This window comes from Spermophilus citellus, assembly GCF_964194105.1.
Source record: "Spermophilus citellus genome assembly, chromosome: 12".
In the NCBI taxonomy this organism is placed as follows: domain Eukaryota; kingdom Metazoa; phylum Chordata; class Mammalia; order Rodentia; family Sciuridae; genus Spermophilus; species Spermophilus citellus.
Genome location: NC_138198.1, coordinates 103,289,909 through 103,304,701, shown reverse-complemented (window position 1 = coordinate 103,304,701; position 14,793 = coordinate 103,289,909). Strand labels below are relative to the sequence as shown.

General features: G+C 39.3%; 1 protein-coding gene across 3 annotated transcripts in view; it reads left to right on the top strand.

Moving 5' to 3' along the window:
• Window positions 1–14,793, top strand: part of EPG5 (ectopic P-granules 5 autophagy tethering factor) — a 96,684-nt gene that overhangs the window by 8,061 nt on the left and 73,830 nt on the right. For 2 of the 3 annotated variants that reach the window (XM_081263070.1, XM_081263069.1), the window contains exons 2-6: window positions 6,158–7,105; window positions 8,330–8,573; window positions 10,156–10,292; window positions 11,528–11,635; window positions 12,553–12,626. In XM_081263070.1, the coding sequence (XP_081119196.1) occupies window positions 6,158–7,105; window positions 8,330–8,573; window positions 10,156–10,292; window positions 11,528–11,635; window positions 12,553–12,626 (1,511 nt within the window). Of the gene's footprint in view, window positions 1–6,157; window positions 7,106–8,329; window positions 8,578–10,155; window positions 10,293–11,527; window positions 11,636–12,552; window positions 12,627–14,793 lie in introns of those variants that run through there. The other variant, XM_081263071.1, reaches the window with a different exon arrangement.

Below are 14,793 nucleotides of genomic sequence, written 5' to 3'. Positions count from 1 at the left end.
AATAAAAACCTAGACAAAGACTTCTGTGTTTGTCCGGGTAGAGTAGTAGGGTTAGAAAAAAATCTCTTTCTTGCTTGTCTAACTGCCTTACTATTGCTATCAGTTTGGTTATGGTTATTCCCAGGAAGGTAGAGTTGCACTCTGAGGGTTAGGGCGATAGGAAGAAGTTGAAATTGTTGGGGCATCCCTGGAGCTGGGGAGAGGATGCAGCAGGGTGGGGTAGGGTGAAGTGGTAGGGGGCCAGAGGGAAGGTAAAACTGCCTGAGGGACAGGCTGGGGGAGAAACCTTAGGGTGGCCTTGGAGTTGGGGAGGTGTAGTTTTCCATACAAGAATTTTGTGACCCATCCTGTGACAGCTTCCAGGTCCCTGCCTTCTCTGTTTTTTTTTCTTTAGTGTTAGTGTTTAACACCCTAAATAAAACTCCATCTGTTCAACATTTTACTCTATGCTTGCTTACTTTTCATTCATTTCTTAACTCACTTTGTTTATACCAGATTTGTTGAGATAAAATTCACATACTATAAATTGGCCTGGTGGAAGTTCATAGTTCAGCTGGTTTTGGAGTCACAGGGTGCAGCCAGCGCAGCCCTGCTCTCCATAGTGGCCACCTCGTGTTTCATTCATTCCACCCTCAGTGTAGGAAGGTTTTAAATGTTCTGAATCCCTGCCAACACTTCCTTTTATTTGACTTTTTACAGTAGTTGTCCTATATCTTGTGGTTTTGGTTTGCTTTCCTCTATTGGCTAATAATGTTGAGTGCCTTTTTATATGCCATTGACATATCCTCTTTGAAGAGGTACCTATTCAGATCCTTTTCCCATTTTATTTTGTTGGAACTCAGGATTGAATCCAGAGGCACTTTATCACTGAGCCACATCCCCATCCCTTGTTATTTTTTATTTTGAGACAAGGCCTCACAGTTTCTTAGAAGCTTGCTAAGTTGTTGAGGCTGGCTTCAAACTTGTGGTCCTCTTGCCTCAGCCCCCCAAGTTGCTGGAATTACAGGTGTGTGCCACTGCGCTCGGCTCTTTTCCCATTTTAAAATTGGGTTTTATATAATTAAACAAAAAGATATCAAATAACCCAATCAACAAATGGGCCAAGGACCTGAACAGACACTTCTCAGAGGAGGACATACAATCAATCAATAAGTACATGAAAAAATGCTCACCATCTCTAGCAGTCAGAGAAATGCAAATCAAAACCACCCTAAGACACCATCTCACTCCAGTAAGATTGGCAGCCATTATGAAGTTAAACAACAATAAGTGCTGGCGAGGATATGGGGAAAGGGTACACTTGTACATTGCTGGTGGGACTGCAAATTGGTGCGGCCAATATGGAAAGCAGTATGGAGATTCCTGGGAAAGCTGAGAATGGAACCACCATTTGACCCAGCTATCGCCCTTCTCAGACTATTCCCTGAGGACCTTAAAAGAGCGTACTATAGGGATACTGCCACATCAATGATCATAGCAGCACAATTCACAATAGCTAGACTGTGGAACCAACCTAGAAGCCCTTCAATAGATGAATGGATAAAAAAAAACGTGGCATTTATACACAATGGAGTATTGCGCAGCACTAAAAAATGACAAAATCATGGAATTTGCAGGGAAATGGATGGCATTAGAGCAGATTATGCTAAGTGAAGCTAGCCAATCCTTAAAAAACAAATGCCAAATGTCTTCTTTGATTTAAGGAGAGCAGCTAAGAACTGAGCAGGGAGGAAGAGCATGAGGAAAAGATTAACATTAAACAGAGGCGAGTGATGGGAGGGAAAGGGAGAGAGAAGGGAAGTTGCATGGAAACGGAAGGAAACCCTCAACGTTATACGAAATCACATATAAGAGATTGTGAGGGGAAAGGGGGGGGAAACAAGGGAGAGAACTGAACAACAACAGATGAGGTAGAGAGGGAAGATGGGAGGGGAGGGGAGGGGGGATAGTAGGGGATAGGAAAGGAAGCAGAATACAACAGTCACTAATATGGCAGTATGTAAAAATGTGGATGTGTAACTGATGTGATTCTGCAATTTGTATTTGGGGTAAAAATGGGAGTTCATAATTCACTTGAATCAAATTTATGAAAGATGATATGTCATGAGCTTTGTAATGTTTTGAACAACCAATAAAAAAATTGGGTTTTATGTCTTTATTACTGAGTTATAAGAATTCTTTGTATACTTAAAGTATAAAGTTCTTATTTGATTTGCAAACATCATCTCCTATTCTGTTGGACTGTTTCCTTTGCTTTCCTTTTAAAGTCAGACAGGAGACAAATCTCCTTTTCCTCTTCCTTTTTCTTTCTTTCTTTTTGGCTGGTGTTGCTGGGGATTAAACTCAGGGCCTTATGCACGAGGCAAGTGTTTTACCACTCAGCTACATCCCTAGCTCTGGTCTGTGAATCTTTTTGATTAAGTTTGGTCTATAAGTCAGGAATCCAAAGTCATCCTTTTGCAATGAGAATACCAAGTTTCTCTAGCTCTGTTTGTTAAAAGGACTATTCTTTTCCTATTGAATGATCTTGACACTCTTGTTAAAAGTTAATTGACCATAAATACAAGGCTTTCTTTCTGGACTTTCAGTTCTGTTCTGTTCATCTGCTTGTTTGTCCATATACTAGCACTACACCATTTTCATTGCTGTAGCTTTGTAGTAGGTTTCTTTTGTTTGTTTAGTACCTGGATTGAATCCAGGGGTGCTTAATCATTGAGCCACATCTCCAGCCCCTTTTATATTTTATTGAATAATAATTAACAGGGTCTTGTTAAATTGCTTAGGGCCTTGATAAGTTGCTGGTTACTGAGACTGGCTTTGAACTCGATTCCTTCCTGCCTCAGCCTCCTGAATTGCTGGAATTACAGGTGTACGCCACTATGCTTGGCTGTAGTAGGTTTTGGCAAAGTATAAATTCTCCAACTTTTTTTTTTCAAGATTTTTGGGTCTATTCTGGCTTCCTTGCATTTCTGTGTAAATTTTAAGGATCAGCTTGTCAATTTCTTAAAAGAAGGCAGCTAGAATTTTGCGAGGAAGTGTGTTAAGTTTGTAGATGGACTTGAGGAGTATTGCCATCTTAATATTGCAAAAGACGTGGACTGCCTTTCCATTTAAATATTCTTTAATTCCTTTCAATAATGTTTTGTAATTTCTGAGTACAAATATTACTTCTTTTGTTCAATTTATCCTCAAGTACTTGATTTTTTTGTGTTATTGAGAGTGAAATTTTTTTATTAATTTTATTTTCTAATTGTCCCAGTTACTAAAATTGGCCTCTGCCCTGATCAGTACACCAACATTTCTTGCACTCTAGTAACTATTTTCCCTTCTATTTTTTTCTTTTTGACCTCCCAGTCTGAGAAATAAGTTTATTTTTTTAATAAGTGTATTAAACATCACACTTGACAAAGTGAGCCAGCCTCCTTTTTCATTTTCTAATTAACACTCATATTTTCCTATTACTTGTGATTTTAGACAGCTTAACCAACTGATTTGTATCAGACACACATTATATGGCTGACGTCTGAATCTAATATCCAGACGTTCACAGGGTGGAGTGAAGTAATTTTGGAGAGGCACTTTCAGTCTTGAATCATTACACTTGTAAATGTTTGGCAGCTTTGGTCATTTTAGCAGACTGACCTCAAATTCCATTTCAAGAACATTTATCTTTTTTCCTAACATGGAAAGGCCCTACTTTTTTGACTGTTCAACTGTCAATTTTTTTTTTGTTGGACATTCAGAGCACAAAAATACAAAATCATTAACATCATGCTGGACACATTTGCACACACATGTAATCCCAGCAACTTGGGAGGTTGCAGCAGAAGGATGGCATGTTTGAGGCCAGCCTGAGAAACTTAGTGAGACCCTGTCTTAAAAAATAAAGCCAGGCACGGTGTATACACTGGTAATCCCAGCAGCTTGGGAGGCTGTGGCAGGAGGATCACAGTTTTAAAGCCAGCTTTAGCAACTTGGTGAAGCCCTAAACAATTTAGTGAGACCCTGTCTTTAAATCAAATATAAAAAAGAGAAGGAGTGTGGCTCAGTGGTGGAGCACTCCTGGGTTCAATCATCAGTACCAAAAACAAAACAAAATACTGACAACTTGTATAACTCTCTTCCTTAAAATTTCATAGCCAAAGGAAGATTTGAGTAATTTTAGTCAGGTTTTTAGTTTGTTTGAACGTAGCAACTTTTTTTTTAACAGTTACTTAAAATTTTTCCATAATTTTTTCTTGTTAGTCAGCTGGGCCTCCTATGTTACCTAGTTGGTGTGTGAATGCTGGAGATTTTTTTTTTTTAAACCATTGTTTTATTTTTTCAATGGTTAACATTTTTATGTTTTTTGGAGATAATTTTGGTCTTAGTGGAGAGTTGTAAATATAATACAGAGAGTCCATATGCTCTTTACCCAACATCCACTTGAGTTATTATCTTATATCACCGTACATTCTATAGCACAGAACATTTATCAAAACCAAGATATTAACTTTAGTGCAATATAGACACATTTGGATTTTAAAAACACATGCACTAAAGTCCTTTTTCTGTTCCAGGATTCAGTCCAGGATCTCAAATTGTGTTTGGTTGTTTTATCTCTAGTTGCCTCTATCTGACCGTTACTCAGTCTTATCTTTCATGACCATAACACTTAAGTTATTTTGTAGATTGTCCCTTAGCTTGGGTTTTCATCTGGTATTTGCTCATGATAGATTGAGATTGTAGTAGGACATCACTGAAGCAATAGTCCTTCTTGGGATGTTTTATCAGTGAATATCTAATGGTATTACGTATTACTAGTGATGCTAACCTTGGTTATTTGGTTAAGTTTTTGTTTGCCAGAGTTTTCTATTGAAATATATCATTTTCCCTTTGTAATCACTAAATATTTGGGAGGAGATGGCTTTGAGGATATGCAAATGACCTGTTCCTGGTTAAGCTCTTGCTTACTCACTTTCACATCCATTGGTTCGATCTTGCAATTACTACCATTGCTGTTGTTTGGACATGGTTTTATGTGTTGGAAGTTTGGTCCCTACTTGGTGATATGGGAGATGATGCAACCTTTAAGAGGTAGGACCTAGTAGGGTGTCCTTGGTGTAGTTTTTGTGGGACCCTGGTTGTTAATTAAGAGAAGGTTGTTATAAAAGGAGTGAGCCTGGCTCTGGCTTCTGGCTCACCACGTGATCTTTTGCTCTTGCTGGGGCTCCTGTTATGTGATGAGCCAGTGTGAGGTTCTCACCAGATCCAGTTTCATGCTTTTGAAGGTCTAAAACTGTCAGTTAAATAAATTATAATTACTTACTCTCTCATATTTTATTAAAGCAGTGGAAAGTGGACTAATATAACCATAGCGTTCTAATGGTGATTTTCTTTTTTCTTTTCCTTTTTTTATGGTGTTGGAGATCAAACCTAGGGTCTCACACATGCTAGGCAGTTGCTGTACCATTGAGCTTATACTTTAATTCCCTAATGGTCTTTTCCTATTTTTTTTTGCATTTCTTCTATGTTTATTGATTTCTTCTATATTTATTGGAGTTCTTCTATATGGAAGAGCTTCACTTCCCACCAATTTTGTTTACATATTTATTTATCCAGGTAATTATGTCAGTATGGGCTCATGGATATTTATTTTATTCTGTAGGTTGTAATCTAATACTGTGGTTGTTTGATTTGGTGCTTGAGTGGTCTGAGCCCATCTGGTTGAGTTTGGAGTTAACATGTTTATGAAGATGAAGACAAACATATTGGTGGCCTAAGATAGTTGGAGACTCTTTTGTTTTACTTAACCTGTAGCAGAATGGTGGACAATCTGTTGTGAACAACCAATTAAAAATAAATAAATAAAGACCATTTTCAAATTAAAAAAAAAAGAATGGTGGACAATCCAGTTAAGACTTTCTTCTTTCATGTTTGGATCATAATTTGCTGCTTATTTTGATAGCTTTCTTTTCGGATTAGATTAGTGAATCTCCAAATTCAACTCACTCAAAATTAGGTAATATAAAAAATGAAATACATCCATTATAAAATGAATTTAGAATCTGTTTGTTAAATGATAAAATTTAGATTTTATTTTAGGCTTCAAAATTCCTTACACTAAACACATCAATTATTGTTATAAAATATTTCACATTATAAATCTTGCTTTTAGGAAAAGAAGAAATATGAAACCCTTCGGACGGAGGAGTCTGATGAAATCTCTCTTCCAAAAACCTCCAGAGAGCAGGAAATCCCTACTCTAGCTTGTGAATTCAAAGGAGACCATCTAAAGGTGTTAACTGAATCCCAGCTCAATAGTGATGCCAGTGGACAAAATGAAAGTGAAATGTTTGATGTACCACTCACCTCCTTGACTCTAGGCAGTGAAGGATCCCTGACATGTAACACACAGTCCCTTAAAGAAGGGGAAGAGTCCAGAACTTATATCAGGGATGACAATGATGAAATCAGGCTGAAGGTGAACTCAGGAGACAATGTTGGAACTAAAGTAGAAACCCCCAAGAGTGTTACAGAAGTAGAGGAAAACACGTTGGTACCATGTGGACCTTCAGAAAGCACACTGCATTCTGATTTTTCTATTCATCAGGAAATAGAAAATATACAAATCAGAGAAACTCAGAATAGGAAAGAAGATAAACAAGCCCTGGGCTGTTCTTCAGAGATGCTTCAAAGTGTTGGTCTTCAGAGTTCTTATGAAGCCAGAGAAGTGTCTCAGCTACCCAGAGTGAAGAAACTGTATCCCCAGTTGCCAACCGAAATTGCTGGAGAGGCACCAGCCTTGGTGGCAGTGAAACCCTTACTTTGTAGTGAGAGACTCTATCCAGAACTTCCATCTCAGCCAGAACTGGTACCATTTACTAAAGAACAGCTGAAAATCTTGGAGCCTGGTTCATGGCTAGAGAATGTTGAGTCATATTTAGAAGAATTTGACAGCTTGGCTCATCAGGACAGGCATGAATTTTATGAGTTACTTTTGAACTATTCACGATGTAGGAAGCAGTTGCTGCTGGCTGAAGCTGAGCTACTTACTCTGACGTCTGATTGCCAAAATGCTAAAAGTCGACTCTGGCACTTTAAGGAGGAACAGCTGTCTGTACAGGTATTTTACCTACTGTTCTGTACAGCTTTCAAGAGCCTGGGGAATTTGCAGTGGACCTGCTATTCTTTTGATGCCATCCGGGCCTGCATACCCATGCTGATCCTGTCTTAACCCAGAGTGTTGACAATACAGGGATCACAAGGTCACATACTACAGGGACAGATGTATAACCTGTGGGAATGAAGCTTTTGAGTGGGACAGTGGTTATTGGGAAAGCTTGTGCCTGGTCTCAAGGGGGCAGCTGTCCTGGAGTTCTAGTTGATTGTAGCTTTGAGAGTGTGATGGTCCAAGATTGCCACATCTTCACGATTTTACCAGAAAAGCTAGAAACCCACATTTTTGTGTGAAAGATCCTAATTGGCAGTGTTGGCACTTAATTAAACACATGAACATATGTGCAGTCTAAGCCACAGCAAATCATGTGTCCAGGTCAGATTCAGCCCATGGACCATTAGTTTGAGATCTTTGACATAATCCCATGAACATTCAATGGGTGGAGAATATCAGGCTTGAGAGGAGCTGAGAACAGGGAAGTCCATTTGATGTAACCCTTTGGAGTCCAAGGTGACCATAAGAAATCCATTTCATAGTTACCTTGGAGAGATGGCAAGGAAGAGAAGACCACTCCACTCTTGACAAGCTTGACTTTGGAGGGAAGCAGGAGGAGGTACTAGGGGAGAAACAGGTGATTTCTCATTCCATAGCCCTCATTCACTGGGAGACTTGGGTAACTTTCTTTGAGGATAGGAAGGAGACTGTGGAGAGAGAAACATTGGAAATATTGAAAAAGAAAGGATAGAAACAAGAACACAGCTGGAGGAGTTAGTATTAAAGAAGGAGGGTGGTTTCTTTTGAACACAAAGAAGAATGGGGCTAGATCCAAAGAGATTTTGAGGTCAAGGGGACATCATGTTGACTTCAATGTTCATTAAATAGAAGGTAAAGTCATGTGAGAGTCTTAGGGACAGGCTCTATTGTTTTCTTGCACTTTTCCCCACTGACTTAGGGTTACTCCGTCCATCTCTGAACTCATGATTGCTTTATACTCTTTGGCAGATGGTGGTGTATTTGCTTGTGTTATTTTTTACACAGTATCATTGTCCCTGCACCACCATTATGAACTCTTTGAAAATGGTACTGAAGCCTGTGTATCTTCTACCTGCTGCCTGATTGCTTCAATGCAGAGTAACAGTTTTCATATTTTACCCTTTAATCCACTGATAGGGTATCTGTGCAGATCAAGTGAAAGTTTCTGGCTATCATCGATACCAGAGAGTAGAGATGAGTGAAAATGCACTGGGGGAGCTGAAGAAGCTATTTGATGCCAAATGTGAGCACCTCCACCAGACCCTGGCCCTTCATTCTTACACTTCTGTGCTCTCAAGGTTGCAAGTGGAGTCTTATATCTACTCATTGCTCAATAGCTCAGCTGTTCTGAGGTCCTTAGCAGTTCACCAGCAAGGCCGAGGTGTGTAAGTATTGAAGGTCTCGATCTTTCTTAGGTTCTAAAATGGAAAAAAGAGCTGAGGAGTATAACCTGATTGAATTAACTGTGTGCGGATTGGTCTTAACAAGGAATCATTTGCATTTGCAGTTTTATCTTGCCTCCTCTGGTGTAGGATGGAGACCGGTCTTAATGATATTTCTTGGGAGCAGGGCTAGGCCTCCCTTCCCCATGGCTGCCTTTTTCTGCCTCTGTGGGATTCCAGAAAGCTCCCTCTCTACCAGTAATGTCTCTTGGGGTTCTAGTCTAGTGCTTGTTACCAAGTGGAGTCCAAATAAAACTTGAATATAAAACTAATACTTTTTTCATTCTGTCTTTTCCACTTTGTTTTTGCTTGTCTAATTTATTGGGTTGTTTTATTTAATTTTTAGCAGAGGATATATAATGTTCTGAATTTTTTATCTTATGTTGGGTTTTAAAAAATTAGCCTTAGCCATATGATATATTAAGCATTAAATGTGCTTATTGAGTTATGTAGTTTTTGTTTGGGATGCCAAGAGCTGGGAGTAGGCCAGAGATCTGCTGGTTTTTAAATAGGAACTAATACATTGTGATAGAGTTGAGTTTCCTTTGCTTTGAAATACTTAACTACTTAGTAGAAATTTTTAAATATCTTTTCTTTTTCTTTTTTTGGTGATGTGGAGATTGAACTGAGGGCCTTGCACATCCTAGACAAGTGCTCTGCCACTGAGCTGCAGCCCCAGCCCTGAAATTAAGATCTTTTTTCATTTTGCTTTTATTAGTGCATTATAATTATCCATATAGGTGGGTTCGTTTTGACAAATTTAATTTAAGTGACTCCATTTCAGTCCCCAGTGTCCCTGCTTCCCTTTTTTCTCTCCCATTCCCCTTCTTCTACTCTACTGGTCTTCCTTTTATTCATTTTTTAAATTCATTTTTTTTAACTTTTTATTTTATTTTATTTTTATTATTTTTTTTAAAGATAGAGAGAGAGAGAGAAGAGAATTTTATTTTTAATATTTATTTTTTAGTTCTCGGCGGACACAACATCTTTGTTGGTATGTGGTGCTGAGGATCGAATCCGGGCCGCACGCATGCCAGGCGAGCGCGCTACCAGTTGAGCCACATCCCCAGCCTTTAAATTCATTTTTAATTGGTGCTTTATAGCTATACATAAAGGTGGAATTCACTGTTTATCTGTGCACATAGTTTAATTTTGTCAGATTTTATTGAGCATTTCTTCCTCTCCTGTTCCTCCTCCTTCCCTCTCAACCCTTCTATGCCACTGGTGTTCCCTATATCTTTATGATATCCAGCCTATCCCCACTCCCGTCCTGCTTTTTACCCTTAATTTCTTGCCCCCTGCCCTTTGCTCTAGCTTTTACATATGAGAGCGAACATTGACCCTTGTTTTTTTGAGTCTGGTTTATGAAATTAAGATATTTTGATAGAATTTTTTCTTTGGATTTTTATCTGAATTAAATATTTTAAATAGTTTGGTTTGTTTTAAGCAAAGATACCAAAAATTTTCTCCCATAAAATGCCATTCATGTGGGACTCATTTAATTCTCTCTTTAATTTATAGCTTCTAAACAGATAGACAGCGTTCCTTCTGATCTGTGTCAGTTGAAGGAGTGTATTAGTGTCTTATTCATGTTCACGAGGAGAGTAAATGAAGATACTCAGTTCCATGAGGATATTCTTCTCTGGCTGCAGAAATTGGTAAGGGAACAGAAATAGACACAACAATCTTTATTTTATTTCCCTAGTAACTTAAGAAACTTTTCTTTGATCATGACACGTGATAATAAGTATTTATCTAGTGCATTATTGAGCATTTTTTTCTCTCTCATAAATGTGGTAATAAGTATTTATCTAGTGCATTATTGAGCATTTTTTTCATATATATATATATATATATATATATATATATTTATTATTATTATTTTTTTTTTGGTGCTGGGGATTGAACCCAGGGCCTTGTGCATACAAGGCAAGCACTCTACCAACTGAGTTCTAATCCCAGTCCCCTGTAGCTAATTCTTTTTGACATTGTATGTTTAAAATTGAAGTCATACTTAAAAAACTTGTTATTTTTTTTTGGTATTGGGGATTGAACCCAGGGGTCCTGTGCTGTTGAGCTGCATCTCTGGCCCTTTATTATTATTTTGAGACAGGGTCTTGCTAGGTTGCCCAGGCTGGCCTTGAACTTGTGATCCTCCTGCTTCAGCCTCTTAAATGGCTGGGTTTCAGGTATGCACCATTGAAGTGGCTTAAAAAACTTCAAGAGAAGAAAAAAAAAAAAACCTTCAAGAGAAAGAAGAAGTGTATCAGGATTTGGAGAATTTAGGAATGATGTTAGGTTTATTACAGAGGGAGTAGGTGTTCGTTAATCGATTCTCTTTTTCAGTGGGGCTGGCTGCCTTGTGTATGTGTTTTTTAGGTTCATTCTAGAATTCTTGAAATTGAGGTGATGTTCCAAGCATATATATTTGGTTTTGGGAAACTATTACTAACTAAGAATAGATTAAATGACTTGACGTACATCAATTGACATGTGGCCAGGAATGTTAGTGATTTTTAATTTGCCAGAAAATAAAAATTAGACTGCATGGAAACTACTTAGGATGTTTTTATCACGGAGCTTATAGATTCATAGGCCTCTGGGAGAAACTCACTCAATAGTCTATCTTATGTCTGGCTACTCTTTAAAGATTGTATGTACTTGGGGGCTGGGGATGTGGCTCAAGCAGTAACGAGCTTGCATGGCATGCGCAGGCGCTGGGTTCGATCCTCAACGCCACATAAAAATAAAAAATAAAGACATTGTGTCCACCTAAAACTAAAAAATAAATATTTTTTAAAAAAAGATTGCATGTACTTTAACATTGGGTGAATGCTAGAGCTCTAGATGAATTTTTTTAAACTAGTGAAGCCATGAGTCCTTTCTTGTTCAGGTATCAGTGTTACAAAGAGTTGGCTGTCCTGGAGATCACCTCTTTCTCCTGAACCATATTCTTCGATGCCCAGCTGGAGTTAGTAAGTGGGCTGTTCCTTTCATCCAGGTATGATGTGTGCCTCCTGAAGGTGAGGGAGTGGGAAGGGGTCTTCTTAGACTTTTTTTTCCTGAAGAAACTGCTTTAAAAGGCTATTTAGAGTTATTTATATTTAAAGTAAAAATTTTAAAATAGTATATACTTGAAGGAGTTATTATGCCAAAACTTCTTGGGTCACCCACAGTTGATGTAGTTGTGATGGAATTGCAAAAGTTCAGTTGTAGCCTGGCTTGGTAGTATCAGTAGTGGTTAATTCTGTAAAACTCCTGTGCAGAAAGCATTTCAGAATTATCTTTTCTGTTGTACTCTATGCAGCTTTTTGCATTAATCCATATCACACCCTATCCTAGTTGGTGCAGGTCAAACAGAAGTCACCAGCATACTAGCAGAGATCTCAGGCTTGTGTGATCAACCCTCACCTATTTAGGAGTTACATGTTCAGTTTATACTTTCTCCTCTCAGCTGCTTGCCTTTGGGTCATTTTATTGCTCATTGCAATAAAATGGGTAGATGGGTAGGAGCCAAAATGTATGGCAAGTTCAACTTGTCCATATTTCCTTTCCTTAAGTATTCCTAGTGGCAAGTAGTCTGAATCTTTTTAAAGAGAAGGAGGATTTTTTTGCATTTGTTTTGTGTCTCTTTGGATTGGAATAGTGACAAAGAATGTGGGGAAGGAATGGGTCAGCCTTAACAACTTCCAACATCCCATGTTGTTACAGCTATTTGATTCAGCTGCTCAGCTTCTCTCCTCTGAGCACAGCTGAGATGGTGCCATAACCCGCGAGCTGTGTCTGTTCTCGTGGATTGGGTGCCAGTTTCAGTTTTGTTCTCTCGACAGCAGCTTCATTGTTAGAGTGCTTGTGAACTAAGATTATGAACACTTGAATTGATTTTCTACAGTATGCTTTTTCCTTTTCCAATTTCAGATCAAAGTGTTGAATAACCCATCAGGGGTCTTTCATTTTATGCAGTCGCTTGCCCTACTGATGTCTCCTGTCAAGTAAGTGTGGAAGAACTTTGTGAAGTAGAAATTGAAAGACTTCTTTCTGTCAAAGGACTGGCTTCCTTATCTGTCCAGATGCAAAGAAGAACTGCTAAGAGAAGTATTAGCCTAGAACTTAACATTGCAGATTTTATTTGGGTTTGATGCCCATGGCCCCAAAATGACCCTTTTAACTGCTTATTAACCTTTTTTGGGTTCTTCTTTTGAGTGAGTTTTTCTCTTGTATGTGTCATTGTGAAAGGTCCACAGACTTTAAAAGAGATGATATATTTCTTAGAAGAAGATCTTGTGTGGGGGTAGGGGGGGCACACACAAGAGATATAAATGCCAAATTGGGTTGCTGCAGCAGAAACATTGAGACTAGAGCTGAGTGGAGTAGTCAAAGAGGGTTCCATGTTGGATGAGCTAAGTTGAAAGAATAGGTTGGTTTTCACTGGGAGATCTGTAAGTGAGGAGAACACTGTGAGCAAACGCCCCAGGTCTTGTGATTGTACAGAGGACAGGCAGATCATCTGGGCTGGGGTGAAGGCATGTGCAAGAGAAGATAATAAAAGGTAAATAACTGCGGGGCTGGGGCTGTAGCTCAATGGCAGACTGCTTGCCTTGCATGTGAGAGGCCCTGGGTTTGATCCTTAGCACTGCATAAAAAAATAAATGAAGGCATGATGTTCATTTACAACTACAATTTTCTTTAAAGGTAAATAGCTGGAGGTGGAGGTTGGAAGATAGAAGACTTTGAAATTAAGACTGAGGAATCTAGATTCAGTGTGGTCTGTCCTTTGTAGCAAGGAGGATTTTTTAGTATGAGTAAGAGCTATATCTGAAAAAGATTAGGATGGACAGGAGTCAGAGGAAAGTATGTGCTTCTGCTTAATTGGGTGGTTATGGACATCTGGCTCTCCTGGCTCTGGAACTCAACCCCCACCATGGAGGTGTCCTTGTGTAGGTGGCCTTGAGCAGTGTTACTTCTACCTGCTCTTGAGTCCTGGAAAGCCTACCTCCCTCTGGGCCTGCATCAGGGTCATGGCAGTGTGACAGAGGAGGGAAACCTAAAGGGCATCTTCCTGGGAAAGAATTTACTAGTTGATTAAACAAAGAATGTGGGGAAGGAATGGGTTAGCCATAACAACTTCCTAGTCCAGGTGACCAGGAGGGTGTAGGTAGCACTAACAGATAGAAAATACAGAAAGCAGAGCTATTTTCTAGGGACAAAAATTTGAGGTCATTGATGTGTACAGGTGGTCATGAATAAGTACTTCATACTGTGGGCAGCTGGAGTCCAGGACTGGAGCTTGTCCTATTGAAAGGCCAGCACTAGGGGTGTGGAGCTGCAAGTTGTGAGAAAAAGGTTTTGTTGAAGAGGACTGAGTGAGTATGCAGATAGAGGAACAAAGGACTGAGGAGAAGAAAAGTTTTGGTTAATCTTGCTCCTCAAATGCAGCCAGCAGCCTGGGGAAGCCCAACTTTGGCTCTCACTGCCTACGTTGGGGGCCGCTTCTGCATGTGTTAGTATGTTTTGGCACACAGGTGTTTCTGCATTTTTGTGTACTTTTCGGCCCTAAGCAAGTTTGTAGGTTACCTGAGGGTTGCCCTTTTGTGTTCAGTAAGGCATGTTTCTGACAGGCATTTCCCTGGCAGCACTTTTAAGCCTGGTTTGAGTGGAGGTGCTGCAGCAGGCTTTCTGAACTGTGAGTTATGCTGCTGTAACTGCTCTTCTGCAACTGCTCATCATTGCTAATTCAGAATGGTTGTGGTGTCTCTACCAAAAGCAGTGAAGTTTTAGTTTTTTGTTTTTTTTTTTTTTTTTTTTTTTTGTGTGTGTGTGTGTGGTACTGGGAATTGGATCCAGGAATTCATGCCTCCTAGGCTAGTGCCCTACCATTGAGCTACACCCCCATTCCTTTTTTAATTTTTATTTTGAGACAGGGTCTTGCTAAGTTGTTGAGGCTGGCCTTGAATTTGTGGTCTTCCTGCCCCAACCTCCTTAGTAGCTGGGATTACAGGCGTGTCCCTTTGTGCCTGGTGGGTTTCAGTGTCTTTGATTATCAGCAGGTCTTATTTCTCATTGACTAATTTAAACTGTTTGAAGATTAGGTCAGGCTGCTGGGGTGTGGCTCAGTGGTAGAGTGCTTGTCTCCCATATGTGAGGTACTGGGTTTGATCC